The 15,397-nt window shown below is 49.8% G+C and overlaps 1 protein-coding gene across 1 annotated transcript in view; it reads right to left on the bottom strand.

The window, feature by feature from the left end:
• The window catches only part of UBTD1 (ubiquitin domain containing 1), a 55,430-nt gene that overhangs the window by 4,858 nt on the left and 35,175 nt on the right, over window positions 1-15,397 (bottom strand). The window contains exon 2 of the mRNA XM_037138948.2: window positions 1,012-1,239. Coding sequence (XP_036994843.1) covers window positions 1,012-1,239 — 228 coding nt within the window. The remainder of the gene's footprint in view (window positions 1-1,011; window positions 1,240-15,397) is intronic.

Raw genomic sequence — 15,397 nt, 5'->3', positions numbered from 1 at the left:
CCTGCTGAACACTGATCCTCCTGGCACCTTGGCAATGCGCTTTCCTGACTCCACAACTGTGAAAGGTGACTTCTGTTGTTTAATGAGCCACCCGGCCTGTGATCCTTTGTCACAGCGGCCCAAGCAGTCTCATACACCTGCTGTGGAGACCCCACAGCCCCAAACCAACCCTTGTAGTCGTGTGTCCCTAGATGAGCTGGGAGGAGCTTGAGGCAGAGTCAGGAAGATGTGGGCTGGCACAACCCTGGCAAATTATGTAACTTTCCATTTGCTCATTCAACAGCTCTTTCCTCAGCATATGTGCCGGGTGCCGGGGTTACAGGGATGAATGAAATAGCACAGGCCCTGCTGTTCATGTCTTACCTGGGGAGTGCACCTAGTGGGCCTCAGTTTCGTTATCTTTACAATGCACTGCATGTAGAAATATATTCACTGTGCCTTGAGCAGCTACTAAATGCCAAGACCAGACTAAATGATGTTATAGCTTCTCACTGAATCCCAATAACCAGCCTATGAGGTAGGCGTCCCCACTTGAAGTAACTCACTGAGGCTTTAAATTCAAGAAGCTCCCAGCTCAGGATCACAAAGTAGGGAAACAGAGATACTCATATTACATCTTAGACCTAGGTCTCAGACTCTATAGAACTCTACCCTTACTCCCTTTTTACATGGTCCCACAGGCTATTACGGATGTAAATTAGGTAACGCAGAAGCTTCTACTTCAGTGCCCAGCACATAAGCACCCAACAGAAGGTTGGTACCTCAGATGTTTGGGGATCCCAAAGCACCCTGAGAAATCCTTTGCCTGCCCTCATCACACTGCTCTGAGGTCTGCTAGTACCTCTCCCTTCCCTCACTGAGCAAACAGGGGCTGTGTCTTATTTTCCTTTGTGTGCTCACTTCTGGTCCATGCTCCTAAGGGCTGCTGAGTGAACCAGTGACTAGCCACACCTGCCACTGGCTTTCCCCCACCCTAAAGGGCACTGGCGGCCCCCCACCATGCCCGCTCACCATGTGGCAGGGTGATGCTGGCTCCATCCAGGATGGCCTGTGCCAGCTCATGGTCGTTGGCCTCAGCTGCATAGGCAGCGGCCTTGAGGGCATCCCAGATCTCCTTGCGGCCCTCGAAGGCAGGTGCTGTGTCCCAGAACTCATCCCGCTTGCTCCGCAGCTGCCCATCCGTCATGGGGTAGTCGCTCTTCCACTTCAGCCGCTCCTTCTTCAGGGGCTCATTGCGCCCTGGACAGGACAGAAGGGAGAAGCTCAGCTTATCTAAAGCCAGGTCTGCTGCTCACTGTCTTCTGAGCCCCTCCTTTCCCTAGGCCAAGACCAAGACCCACTGCCCAGCCCACCCTACCCCCAGTGCAGTGGCTCCCAAGTATTAAGAGCTCTGGCCCCATCCTTAGAGTTAGGGAAGAGTCTGGAAACTCACCCAACCTGGGAACGTAAAATACTTTGTCAGCAAAGCACAGACCGTCTTTGCTGTTGTTGTGGCTGTTAAGTTTTAACTGATTATAAGGTAGTACACATTCAGTATTTTAAAAATCTAGAGAGAATACAGCTGTATAAAAATAGTAATCACCACCACTCATGGAGCCAGCCTGTGCCAGATCGCAGGCTAGGCGCTTTGGACCCATTGTTCCTTTGGTCCTCAGAACAGCCCAACAGTGGGGGAACCAAGGCCCAGAGAGCTTATTGTCTGTCTAAGGCCACACAGGCACCAACTCAACTCAAGACTTTCCAACCCCAACGGCCACCCTTTGACCCTTATCTGTACCATTCTGCCATCAGAGGAAAAAATTACTCAAGAATTCCACCACTCGGAAGTGACCACTACCAACACCTTGACATATTTCCATCCAGCTTGCTTTTCCCCATTTTTCTCAATGTAGTTGATGCATATTATTAAACATTTTATATTCCTTATTGTACAAAGGATTTATAATGTTTACATGCCAACATACAACTTTCTGTTTATTTCCATTTCTATGGCTATAAATATGTTCCCATGATTGAGATTATAAACAATTCTAATGTCTTGTTATTCATATTTCACCATTTAACTTCAAAGAGTATTTTTTTAGGAAACCACGAGCAATGAACCCAAAAATCCTGCAGCACCTGAAGCAGAAATTGGGTCTGTTAAATGTCATTCTTCTTGTCACCTGGCCCCAAGTGGCCTCCTAGGCAACTCTGGACCTCAGTCAAGGCTGAAGCCCGAGTATCTCCCAAAGGCCTGGGAGACACAGTCATCTCAATGCTCTGGGCAGAACGAGTCACAGGAGCCAGGTCAAAGAACTTGGTTCCCATCCTCACTTAAGATCCTCCAGGAGAGCCCTGCCTGGTGTATCTCAGTGGATTGAGCGCGGGCCTGTGAACCAAAGGATCATGGTTCGATTCCCAGTCAGGGCACATGCCTGGGTTGCAGGTCAGGTCCCCAGTAGGGGACATATGAGAGGCAGCCACACATTGATGTTTCTCTCCCACTCTTTCTCCTTCCCTTCTCCTCTCTCTAAAAATAAATAAATAAAATATTTTAAAAAATCCTCCAGGAGAGAAACTGGACTAAGCTGGTGGCTCCCACTAGGTCACCCCCACTGCCTGGGCAGGACAGGGGGGCCCCTCCGGGGAAGAGAATGATGTTCGCTGCTTACGAACTGTGTGAAAGAACCGCACGCAAGCACTTTATTTATATACATTACCCCATCTCATCCTGGCAATAGCCTTAGGTGGCAGGTGTTATTATCACTATTTCACAGATGATAGGACAGGCAGAGAGAATAAATGACTTGCCTGAGGTCACACAGTAATTGACAGCGTTGAGGGTTTCACCTCAGGTCAGACTGAATATACAAACGGCCCTCCTGTGGGTTTGCTGACACCTGTACAGGCAGAAAGCTCTTGGGCCAGACATTTAATTTAAAGTATCCCTGGGTTAGCAGACAGAAATGCAAGTCCAAGTCTCTGTAGGAAGAAAACATCTTCAAACCAGGCTTCAAAGAATTTCCGAGATAAAGTTCCAAGGAAAACAAATAATAAGGTCATAGTTTTTTTTTTAAATAACATGCAAGGAAACAAGACAACATGAGCCAGAGCCAGCAAAAACAGCAAACGGAAGAATCAGACTCACAAAAATTTCAGATATGAGATTTGTCAGACATGGATTATGAAATACCAAGTTTAAGAAATAAGAGAGCCTTAAAAATATGAAAATGAGATTATAAAGAAATCTGAGCAGAAATTAAGAGCCATATAGTCTTTTGAAGTAACTATAATTCAGATGGTCTGACACTTTTAATCAGACTTTCCAGGAGGACACAACAGGAAGAATGGGACAAAGTGACATTCGACTGGTCTTTAAATGTAATGAAATTCCAATAAAGTTCCTAACTGGGAGGTTTTCTGCAAGGAACTCGGCAATCCTAGAGAAGAATAAGGAGGGAAAACGCACTACAGTTATCAATGCGGACTATAAAGCTACGGTGCGTGTGGGACCAGAATGCGAACAGACCATTCCACAGGGCCAGTGGAATGAAACAGCCCAGAAACAGACCCAGGCCCGCACAGAAATGTGCTTCACGTAAGAAGGAACACTGCAGATAGGGTGTGTGTGTGTGTGTGTGTGTTAAGATGGATGTGAAATGAAATTAGAAATACACATATCGGCTCTGCCCCCCGTTCTTCTCCTATTTTATCTTTGACCCGGTTCCTAACACTGAGCTCCTAAAAGCCTTGTAACTTCCTGAGTGACAACAATGTCTGATACAGAGTCCCTAAACTGCTTGGAGTTTCCTGAGTGACACAAGTGTCTTTTGTTTTAATGAGGAGACTCTTGCTGGGATCCTGGATGAGGGCTGGGTACCAGAAAGATTAAGCCGTGATACTCTGGGAATTTTCAGCTGTGCCTCCCATTCTCTGGAGCGGGCAGAGGGGCTGGGCTGTAAGCTGAGTTTAATAACTGATCATGCCTATGTGATGAAGCCTCCATGGAAGGCCCCAAACTGTGGGGTTTGGAGAGCTCCCAGGCTGGTGAACACATCCCCGTGCCGGGAGAGGGGGCGCCATTCGAGTCCAGCGACAGAGGCTCATGTGCTCAAGGCCCTTCCAGACCTCACCCTCTGTATCTCTGCACCTGGCTGTTCATTTGTATCCTTTAAAATATCCTTTGTAATAAATTGGCAGTAGTAAGTAAACTGCTCTGGGTCCTCCAGAGAGGAACTCCAGCAAATTATGGAACCCAAGCAGGGGGTCGTAGGAATCTCCAATTTGCAGCCAAGTTGAACAGAAGCCGAGGGGGCCAGACTAGTGGGACTGAGCCCTTCCACTGTGGGGTCTGTGCTAATTCTGGATAGGATGAGAACTGGAGAATTGCTTGGTGTGGGAAAAACCCACACAACTAGCTTCAGAAGTAGTCTGTGGAGCAGCAAAGGAGAAACATGAAAGATTTTTCTTCAAATGGGTTACTGATGAATGGTGTCGGGACAGAGGTCTCCATACAGGAACAAACACATCAAACAAGATCCCTGCCTCACACCAGCCACCAAAGTCAAAACCAGATCAAAAGAAAGGCCGAAGTGTGATGGACAGAAAGGAGGCACCGGAGGAACAGAAGGTGAGCTCTGTCCGTGCACTTCTGGTGGAGGCCGGGCCCAGAGGTATTCCTGCTTGGACCCTGCTGACTTCCTCTCCCTCTGGCCCTTCAGCAGTGATGACTCTCTGACAAGAACTTTGGTCCAACAGGATTCATGGTCTTTGTGCACTGACACCTTCAGGGACCTCTATGGTGTGGTATGTCTGCCCCTCTACTCAATGACCCCACCCTTGGGGGCTTTTTAACTTCTTAAGCTGATCTGCAGCTTTCCTTCCTCTGTGCCAGAGGTCACTTCTTACTGATCTCCATCTGCTGCTCCTATGGATGGAAGTTAGGTCCAGCTAATGGGCCACTCCTCATGCACTGAGGGTGCAGAAAGCCTGTCGGCACTGTGAAACAAGAGCATCCAGTTGTAAGGCAGAGGCTTCCTAATGAAGAAAGAGCCCAGGCTTCAGGACCTCTGTTGTTCCTGCTCGGACCCCCCCCTCTGGTGGTCACATGTTGGTTCTGTTCCTAACAATTCAGGGTGCCAGACTGACGAGCCCAGGACACCTGAAGTGTAACTGTATCTGCATGCATCTCGCTCTCTCTTCAAAATGAACACATTGCTGTGGTGTCACCTTTCAAAGCCATCATCTCAGGAGGCCACGGGTACCTGAGGATGCTTTGCTTTAATTCCTCACCGTCAGAGCCCCGCCCCCCTCCACACAGACAGCTGCACACTCTCCTTTTAGAGGCACACTTCTCACCCGTGGATGGACACGATGCCAGTGAGCCTTTCCCGGTATTAACAGCATCTGCCGCTACCCAGGATACAACGATTAAAAAGTTCCTCACCTTGCACTCTGGTCTTCTCAGGCTGAAAATACTAGAAAATACTGGAATGGGTTGGTGATAGCGGGAAGCAGGAGGGGCTGCTGCTATTAGAAAAGGGCAGCACACCCTGGCTGCCTAGCTCGGGTAGCCCTTCATCCCAAAACACCAGGAGTGCAAGCTGGATTCCTGGTCAGGGCACATACAAGGATCAACCAATGAATGCATAAATAAGTGGAACAACAAACCGACGTTTCTCTCTCTCTCCCTTCCTCTCTCTGTAAAATCCGTAAATTTAAATAAGTTTTTTAAACACTTTTTTTTTTTAAGAAATGGCAGCAGGACCCCAGCTATACCTTCTCAGATGGCACTACACATCAGAGCCAGCAGGGGGCAGCTGCAGCATCTCTAGGCCAGGTTCTGGCTTCCTTCATCAGTGAGTCAAAATAGCACCAAAATACCCAGAAAAGTTTTGCAGGCCCAAGGCAAACATGTATGAGACATGCTAAAATGTCTGGATCCCTACACAATGGTGCTGACAATCTTAGGCACAGATACAAAGAAAAAGAAGTTTTTTTTATCCAAACATAAAAGCAAACTGATGATGAATATTTCTAATTTCATAAACTTAAAAAACTCCAACATTTTGTAATTAGTTGAGTCAAAAATATGGGCATTGGAAAGGGTGTGAATACTCTTAAATGCTGAACAAACTGGTGTAAATGTTCTGAGGGGCATTTGGTATGTACCCTCCCCCAAAATGTACACCCCTTTGACTCAGCTATTTGGTTTCTAAGAATGTATTCTAAGAAAATAATCGCAAGTAGGTGGCAAAGGTCCATCTACAGCGCTGTTTAACTCGGCGCAGTTTTACACGGGAAACCTAGAAACAGGAACTGCACACGGCCAGAGAAAGGCTACAGAAAGCCTGTGCATCCACGGCAGACGTTTGGTGATGGGCGGGAGGACGCTGAGTAACATGGGGAGATGTCCAGAATACGTCGAAAAAAGGTTACAGAACAGCAAGTGCTTTGCGCGCCAGATTCTGTTTCTAAGAGAGACTGTAAATCATGTATCAAAAAGACTGGAAGGACTTACACCAACATGTTAACTGGTTATACCCGGTTGGCAGTTACAAGCTTTTGGTTTTTTTGGCTTATGTTTTACAAGTTTTCTACAATAAGAATTTGTTACTAATAAGACTAATACAATGAAAGCTGCTAACAAGGAAAAGAAGTACATACAGTCCTGGGGAGCAGCTTCAACAAAGTAGGAGGAGCTGCAGAGCCAAGCAAGGGGGTGTGAGGGTGCTGATGATCTGGAAAGCTCAAGGTCAACAACCTCTAAGATTTCAGTTGCTGGCAGCTGGCTCTGAGTGACTCTGTCCAGGGCCAGGACAGGCTCTGCTGGTTTCAGCAGCAGGAGCATGTAGTGGCTTCTACTTATGTCTCCACCTGTCCTAGATAAGTTCCAGGTCAAAGACAGAATAACAGAAATGGGCCTTATCCCTAATGAAGTTGACAGAAGAGAGATTAGAAAGAAAAACACAAAAGACCATGCTGTAGTCAAGGTACACACCTGGACAGGGAGGTACAAAACACCCACGAAAATCATGGGTTTCTATGATTGCGATGGCAGGGAACAGGAAAGATACTTGTGACTGAGAAGAGAATGTATGTTTCTGAGCACAGAGTCAAAAGCTGTGGTATTGAAGGGTTGTCCAGAACACCACCTGCATTCAGATCTCCTGGAATGCTGATTAAAAAGGCAGACTCCCTGGGCCCACCTCAGACTCATTAACTGGAGTAGTGGGGGCTAGGCAGGGTATCCAGAGATTCTGACAGAAAAAAGCCCCTTTGTAAACACAGCAAAACCGAAGTGGAAATGGCAGGCTCATCTATGCATTAAGATAAGTTTGTTCAACAGATCATCTGCAAAGTTGCTGCTGAGAGCAGATTTGGACAGCAAGAGGGCATGCTGTCTGGGTCGGGGGAGGATAATGATGGTGGACGCTGTGGGTTGGCCTTGATAATGAATGGTGTCTGGCCATACTACCCCCAAGGGAGGGCACTGAAAGAAGACTGTGAGACAGAACACTAACCATCCTTTCCAACTTGCCTGGAGCTGGTGCGTGTCTCTGAGAGTGTGTACATGCACCCGTACATGAGTGTGTACATGTGCTCCCAATACCTGATTCACCCCACTGAATTCAAAATGGCTACACAAAAGGGGACCCTCAAGAACCCCCAGAGAACGACAGGCCCTGGCTGCTTCCCCGAGTACCTCAGGGCCTCACAGCACGCCGGACCAGTGCAGGCTTTCAGCAAGCTGTCTGCTGAGTTGAAAATGGAACTGACAAAGGCACCGTGCAGCAGTCCCCACTGAGCAGGGCGCAGTGCACGCTGGAGGAATGACAGCTAAGAGCACAGGTGGCAGGCAGGGGAAGCAGAAAAGTCTGCATGAGGGAGGGAGAACACAGGCAGTCCCTTCACCTCTTGATCTTGGACCCGAGGGATCCTTATGGTGGCTTCAGGGACTGGCAGATCTGAGCCACTGGGATGTGACGCTAATTCTGAGACCAGACAAGGGAGCCAGAGATTTCCCAGGACAATCAGCCCACCCGAGCCAGGAGACAGACCTATTTATACCTGCAACAATCCCTAAACTCTATTTCCACACTGTTAACAAGCTTCACCCCCAGGCCCTTACTCCAGGGATAGGGCCAACAGTGTCCTCCCCAAAGGTACTGGTTATGTGACAAGTCTGGGCTTGTTCTGGCTGGTGTGAGAGACGAGGTTCCAGGAAAGAGAAAGCAGGGACAAGGGCCTGCCCATCCCAGCAGCCTGGGCTGTGCGGGCCTGTTGGCCAAGATGCAGACTTGATTCATTCCTCTTGCCCTCTCACCCCAGTAGTCTCAGCTGGCATGAAGCAGGCTGGAGAGGTAGGACTAAAGGAAGGCACCTGGCGAAGGGGATAAGAAGAGGTCAGGAAGAACAGCAGGCCCTGCGGAGGATCAGCCCAGCTGAGGAGAATCCGCCAGGGGAAGTGAAGCCCAGGTAATCCCTTCAGGAAATGTGGTATTTATAGTCAGACTTAGCCAGGATGACCCTCAGAGCCTGGGTGACCTTTGAAGGGAAAAGTGCTGGCTCAGCTCTGCTCCCCTGGGGCCTCCCCATGTGGCCTCTTTCTGGTGCATGGGCCCTTCTTTCCCATTCATTCCCTCCGGTGCAGCTCCAGAGTTCCAGGAGGGAAAAAGGTGGAGCCAGTCGCTAAGTGACAAGCCAGGCTTCCTATACTGCATCCCCTCATGGGGCACACTGGGTCCCATGGGCAGGTGGTCCAGGGCAGGTTGAAGGACTCGACTCTACGCTCCTCTGGGAGCTCTGTACGTGGCTCTGGGATGACACCCAGCCCAGGGCAACTGCAGTTCTGTGCAATGACCTTGTTTTTCCCCCCTGAGGCTGGGACCATTCCCAGTTCATCTCTGGGATCCTGGAGACAGGTTCAGGGTCTGGCACACAGGAGGACTCAAGAACTGTTTGCTGAATGAATGAGTGACTGAATGAAGTAAGCAGGCGGTTTAGGAAAGTGGGAAGAGCTGCAGAGGGGAGAGGGGAGATCAGAGGTTGGGGGAGCCCAGTTGGGGCTGCCTGGAAGAAATCCCTGTAAGGAAGAGAGGGAGGAGGAAAGGGGCTGGCTGAGGTGGGAGTGTGGGAGAGGCAGAAGCAGTCCCTGAGCTGCACAGTAAAGGAGCCTGTGGACGACTAGGGGCTGGATGTCAGCAACCACACCCAGTGAAAGCCTGGAACCTTCATAGCAACCGGAGAGGCGAAAGTGCAGCCAAGAAAAATAAACCTAGCCAGAGGCCCCCTGCTTGGGCGGCTGTGGGTGTGGACAAGGGGCACACATACCTTGGAGACAGTGTGTGCTTTCTCTGCACTTGCACACAACACGCGCATTTACTGGGGGGAGCGGGGACTTCCTCTGCCCTCTGCCTCCTGCCCAAGGCCCAAGCTGTGTGCGGCCGGGCAGGGTAAAAAGTGGCATGCATGCCAGGCTGGACACTAACCAACTCTTCCCCTGACCTGAGCTGACTTCACCAAGCTGCCCCCTGCTTGAAAACCGGCCTATCTGGTCTTGACTACCACCAGAACTCCCAAATCCTCAGGGTTGGCTCGGGGGTCTAACCTGGCATACAACCAACAGCTCCTTTTTAAGGCTGGCTGGGAGAGAACACTGTACTTCATAAGCAGAGTTCAAACTTTAGCTGCTTGGGAAATTTCTGCATTTTTCCTTGTTTCAAGATCATATGAAATTTAAAAAAATACAGCCCATTCCTTTCTTATAATGAATATACTCCCACCTCCGTCATGTACTGGTGTGTTTGTCCCCAGGTGCAACAAAGGCCTGGCCTGCATGTGAACAGTTCCGGGACTACTGGCTCTAGAGGGAACCTTGACTGCATGCAGTTTCAGACAACTATGAGTTCAGAGACACATCAGCACAGCCTCGCTCTCCAGTCTCGCTACTTACGTACACATGGGATTCAGAGATGGCCTGGAGGGGCTGGGGGTGGGGTGGAGGACGTGGTTTACTTCGACCACCTGTGTGAGTACGGGTGGATGAAGTCAGCCGACCTATCCATTCTAAACCTCAGTGTTCCCGTCAGTACAGAGGACATTAAGTCCCACCTCATGGACTGCTGTAAGCATTACAGAGACCACTCTGCTCAGTGCTTAAAAAAAAACAACAGTAGCTACTGTAATTAGCAATCAATTAGTAATGTGCAATTAAAAGAATTAAAGATTATTATTTTTTCTTTTTCTTTCCTTAAAACTGCTGTGATTTGGGGAAACTCTGAAAAACCCTGCTGTAGGGAACTCTTCATCTCTACCTTGCAGTGCGGGAGGATGCAGGGGTTAAATGAGGTTAAATCTGACAGGGACAAGAGCAGGTTTGATGGATGCCCACTTTCCTGTGAGGCTGCACGGCACAGGGTCAGCACTTTTCCTGGGGCAGGAGGGGGAGGGTGGCAGCTCATAAATAAAACAGGAACTCTCCAGAGGTTGCTAGAAAGGTCTATGGTATCTGGCCAGCTCCCCTTGCTATCTCCACGAGCTTGGCCATCGCTACCACTGTGCTTTCCACAAGCTTGTTGTCAAGGAGGCTCCCCGCGGGCAAGACCCGGGCTAGTCCCAGCCTGGCAGCCAGGTGTCTGGCGGCCGAATGGCACACCCTGCCTTCTGACACCCACTGGGTGTCAACTGACACAGCAATTCACTCAGACATATGCGACCACATCAGGGCAGGTGCCCCAGAGTATGGCAGCATCCTAAAGCCAGGAGTGACATTAAAGTCACCTGCCCTAGCCTCTTTGTTTTGCAGACGAGAAAACAGAGGTCCTGAGGGAGGATGTGACCTGCCCCAAGGCCCCAGCTCAGGCCTGTTGTGTGTGTGCATGTGTGTGTAGTGAGGGTGGGAGGTAAAGGCTACCAAACCACTCCACAGCCAGTGAAAGCTGAATTATAACTAGAATATTATTTTTTAAAAGCACCTCCCTCATAAAGATGTGATGAGTTAGTGAGGTGAAGTCAGCCATTTACAGATTTACAGATTAAATGACTGATGGATTCAGAGGGGAAGGGACGGAGAAAGAGAAGGTTCAAGAAACATCAATCGGCTGCCTCTTATTTGCACCCTGACCGGGGACCAAACACACAACGCAGGCACATGGCCTCACCGGGAACCAAACAGGCAGCTTTCTGCCTTGTGGGACGATGCCCAACTGAGCCACACTGGTCAGGGCATTTAACTAGAATATTAAAATGTTAGGAGTTTGACACGGAGATGACAAATACGCCAATGGGAAAAGCAGCAAGCAGAACACACATAGCAAGTGGAGGAATTACGAGTTTGCCTGACCTTCCAGTTCCCACTGGGGAAGCAGAGGGCCTACCAGCTGGGCCCTCCCGGAACACGGGGCCCCAGTCGTGTGCCCAGGTCTCCTGTCAGCTGAATAGAAACACAGACATGGGCACTAGCCTGAAACTCTAATTCCACATGGCTGGTTCGGGGTTCAGTGATGGAGACCAACCTCCCACCCCAATTCAGCCTCTCTGGGCACTTCTGGGGACAATGCGCTTGCTATGCCACGAGGAAGCTTATTTTGTTGTTAGATGGACCAGATGGTTAGAAAGTTAACAGATTTACAGTCATCATTTACTGAGCACTCACTATGCAACAGGGAGTAGAACAAAGAAACAGATCTGGAGGCAGGCAGATCTGGGTTTGAACATCAGCTTCATCATAAATCAGTTGAGTGACCTTGGGTAAATGCCTTAAGTCTTCTAGTCTCCTCTTCTGGGAAGTAGTGAGTATCAACAGCCCACGTCTTAGGGAGGTTGGGAGGATTGAAGATACCTACATACACACTAAATTGACTAATAGAATCAAGAAGACTATATATATATTCAAGTAACCTAATACCCCAGGTGTGATCTTTGTAGCACTAATCCCAATCCTTGTTTCCTCAATCTACACACACACACACACACCAGAACCATACTTGCTACAGAGTAGGCACTTATTACTGTCATTGAAGCTGTTTTTGCCATCGTTATTGTTAACATTACTATTTTGACCTGGAATCTACTGGCTCTGCTGTCTGGAATAACAGCTGCTACCACAGGGTTGACAATTTGCTCTTCTCCAGACTGAAGACCCCCATCCCCTCCCATTGTTTTTATTTCACACACCCTCCTCCCAACTCACCTAACTCACCTCATAAGCACAGGTGGGGTCTGCCCAGCACCAAGACCCACCGGGACCTTGCTTTCTGAATCTGAGTCAGAACTGACCCCTCTGCCTCTACAGCAAATAGGACAGCAAGTTTGCCAGAGCTTTTGGGGCTGCAGTTAAAGAAGGCCTATGACCCTTCTGCTGGCTGTGGCTCCCCATTCTCTCAGTCCTAGTGTTCATTTATAGTCCACGGCCCAGCAGTTGGCCCTCAGTTACTGTCATTCAGGTCTGTGTCTTGAGTGGGGTGAACTTGGGAGTCTGAAGGCCTGGGTCTGGTGCCATTGTGACTCCTGCTGTGTGACCCAGGACATGGCACTTAACCTCTCCAAGCACATCTGCCAAACACAAATGCCCATCTTCTTTGTAGCTTAGAGAGATGCTAAAATGCTCCAGGAGTTTCTTCGAGAACTGCCTTGGTCAAGTGCAAAGTGCACACAGATACCTGATACCCCTGAGATCTGGAACCCCATCTTTTCAAGGCTCACCCACTTCTTCATGTGGCACAGCCTAGGACCCACACATCTGGTCTGCATATCAACAGAAATCCTCGTTAGAGCACGTTCATTATCCTCCCAAGCTGGGCTATGGCCTCAGAGGCAGCTGTGCCTGACTCATTCCTTCCCCTTCCTTCTTACAGCCCGTGAATCACAGCCCTGTTAGGCCAGTGGCCTCGCTGGTTTCCTTCCCAAGCACTGCCTGGTCCCCACCTCCATCTGTCAGGATGCAGGATACAGGGGCCCATACTTCTCTCCTGGGGGGCGTGGGTATCCCACGCCAGCCTGAGTTACAATGTGTGTGTTCCCTTCCGATTGCGTTGTCCTTGCAACTTGGCTGCCAACTCCTGGGGGGCAGGCTGTTGAGAGGCCATGCAGAGTGGTGTATCAAACAACACAGTTGCCTGGCACCTACCCCTGGGATTCTGACTTCATTGCTCTGGGGTATGGCCTGATCATCAGAGGGGTGTAAACGCTCTCTGGATGATTCTAACGTGTGGCAGGGGCTAAGATGTACTGATCTGGAACTAGGCTGCCCGGCCTAGCTGGCTGCTTCAACTGTGTTTAATTAGGCCTCTGAGGTCACATAGCAGGGAGCTGCTCAGGGAGAACCCCAGGCCTGCCTGAGGTTGGCCATCTGGACAGAGTTCTTTCAAGGCTCTCAGCCAGGCCAGTCATAAGGCAAGAAGCAGATAGCTCAGGGGAGCTATGCCCGGGGAAATCTGGCTGCACTGTCCAGTGGATACAGGGCTAAGCCCCTCTTTGCAGAAAGAAGAAAAAGGAACCGAGCCAAGAGGCCAAGAGCAGGGGCTTTGGAGTCAGACAGCCCTTGGACTGGCCATCTTACTCTCCTTAATAACAAGGAGGGCCCTTCCCCTCCTGACTCTGCTCAGCCAAAGGCCCGATGTGTTGGGCCTGTGGGGCCAGCACCCAGACACCCTTTTCTGTAAGGACACAGAGGAATTTTTCTCCAGGGCCGAGCCACAGACTTATGGATAGAAGATGAGCAGCTCCAAGGCAAGGAGGGTGGTGGGAGAGAGGAGCGAGGGAGGTCCTATTCCCTAAGAAAACCCTCCCACCCCCTCCCCAGCTGTTCTGGGCAAGAAGAAGGGAAAAACCTGACTCATCACAGTGCTGTGTGACTCACAGGCAGACAAAATTTACTTGCCAGACTGGCAGGGAGGAAAGCCTGCTGCTCCCACCACAACTGGGGGCAATGGGCAGGTACAGCCCATCCCACCATCCCTGCCTCCCATCAGCTGCCAGGCCTGGGTGGCTGGCCTGGCCTGGCAGGAGTGCCTCACTAAGCTTGGCCCCTTGACAGCTGGGGCTGGTCCAGTAACTTTGTAGTGAGGAGTGAAGCTGGGAGGGAGACATAACTTAGAAGGTTTGGAACACAGAGAGGTAGCTTTGGAATCAGAGAGGATCTGGGTGTGTCGTTCAACTCCACCCCTCACAGGTGTGACCCCAGGCTGCTGAGCCTCTGGACTTCAGTTTACACCTCCATAAAGTGGGAGCAATCACACCATCTGGAAGAACTATTGAGATGATTATACAAGATGCATATGCTGTATATGATTGCCTAGTAACGTGTGAGGCACAAAGTAGGAGCTCAAACATGGTGACGCTTATTACCGTTTCGTGTAAGAGAATTAGCATTATAAAGAGTTTTTCTTTTACATAATTTCAATTCATCCTTACAACAGCCCTGCATGGCAAGTACTATATTACTTTCACTTTACGGATGAGAACACTGGGGTTCAGGGATCTGGGGGCAGGGGCAGGAGTCCAGTGAGTGATTTTAGGTCCTGTCCCTCCCAGCTCAGGGCTTGTCCCAGCTACTGTCCTGCATGCCACCTCCCAAGGCAGTGAGAAGAACCACATAGCTGGGGCTGGGGAGGTGGGGAAAGAAGGTGGTGATTGACCCCCGCCCCGACACACACATGCAGCTGACAGGCACAGAACCAGTTCTGCTTCCAACCCAGGAGGGAAGGCCGGGCTGGCAAAGCTACTGACCAGCCCTCCGTGTGGCACAGCATTGCTGCCAGTCCTGCCCTGCCTCCTACCCAGCCCGGCTTGACTCTAATCCACGTGGTAGTTCCGGAGAATCACTCACTGATGCCCATATGTGTGGGTCTCCACACCAGGCTGTAACTTTCTTAAGGCAGCACCTGGTCTTTTTAGTGTTGGCATCTGGATGCCTGACCCCTAGCCTGGAGTCAAATAAGCAGTACAGGTAGGCTGCCCAAAGCCGCGGATTCCAGACCTGAGATGGAAACCTGGTGCTGCCACTTGCATGACTTGGGCAGGCTATTTAACCTCCAAGAACCTCAGTTTCCTCACCTGGAAAATGGGATAACCGTGACATTAACAATCATGGCTAACATTTATTAAGTTCTTATGATATGCCAGACACTGTCCTACGTCCTTTATATGTATAAATCACTCAAAACGAAGGCCACATGGGTGGACGGTGGCCTGGCTCTGAAACCCCCACAGGATACCCCCTCTCCTGAGTGTCAAGTGCCTGGTAGGTTGTGAGTGCTCAGTACATGGGAGCTAGTCTAGTGGGTACTCAGGAAGCACTTCCAAGATAAACCAATGGATGAGCCTCTTTTGGTCTAATTTCATTTCCATCCACAAGCACTTATTACTGAGTCTTATTCTGTGTATAGCCTCTGAGTTATTTGAAGTTCCTATG

This window comes from Artibeus jamaicensis, unplaced genomic scaffold (assembly GCF_021234435.1).
Source record: "Artibeus jamaicensis isolate MK-2021 breed Jamaican fruit bat unplaced genomic scaffold, CSHL_Jam_final contig_252, whole genome shotgun sequence".
Taxonomy (NCBI): domain Eukaryota; kingdom Metazoa; phylum Chordata; class Mammalia; order Chiroptera; family Phyllostomidae; genus Artibeus; species Artibeus jamaicensis.
Note: the sequence above shows the minus strand (reverse complement) of the source record. Positions and strands in the feature narration are given on the sequence as shown.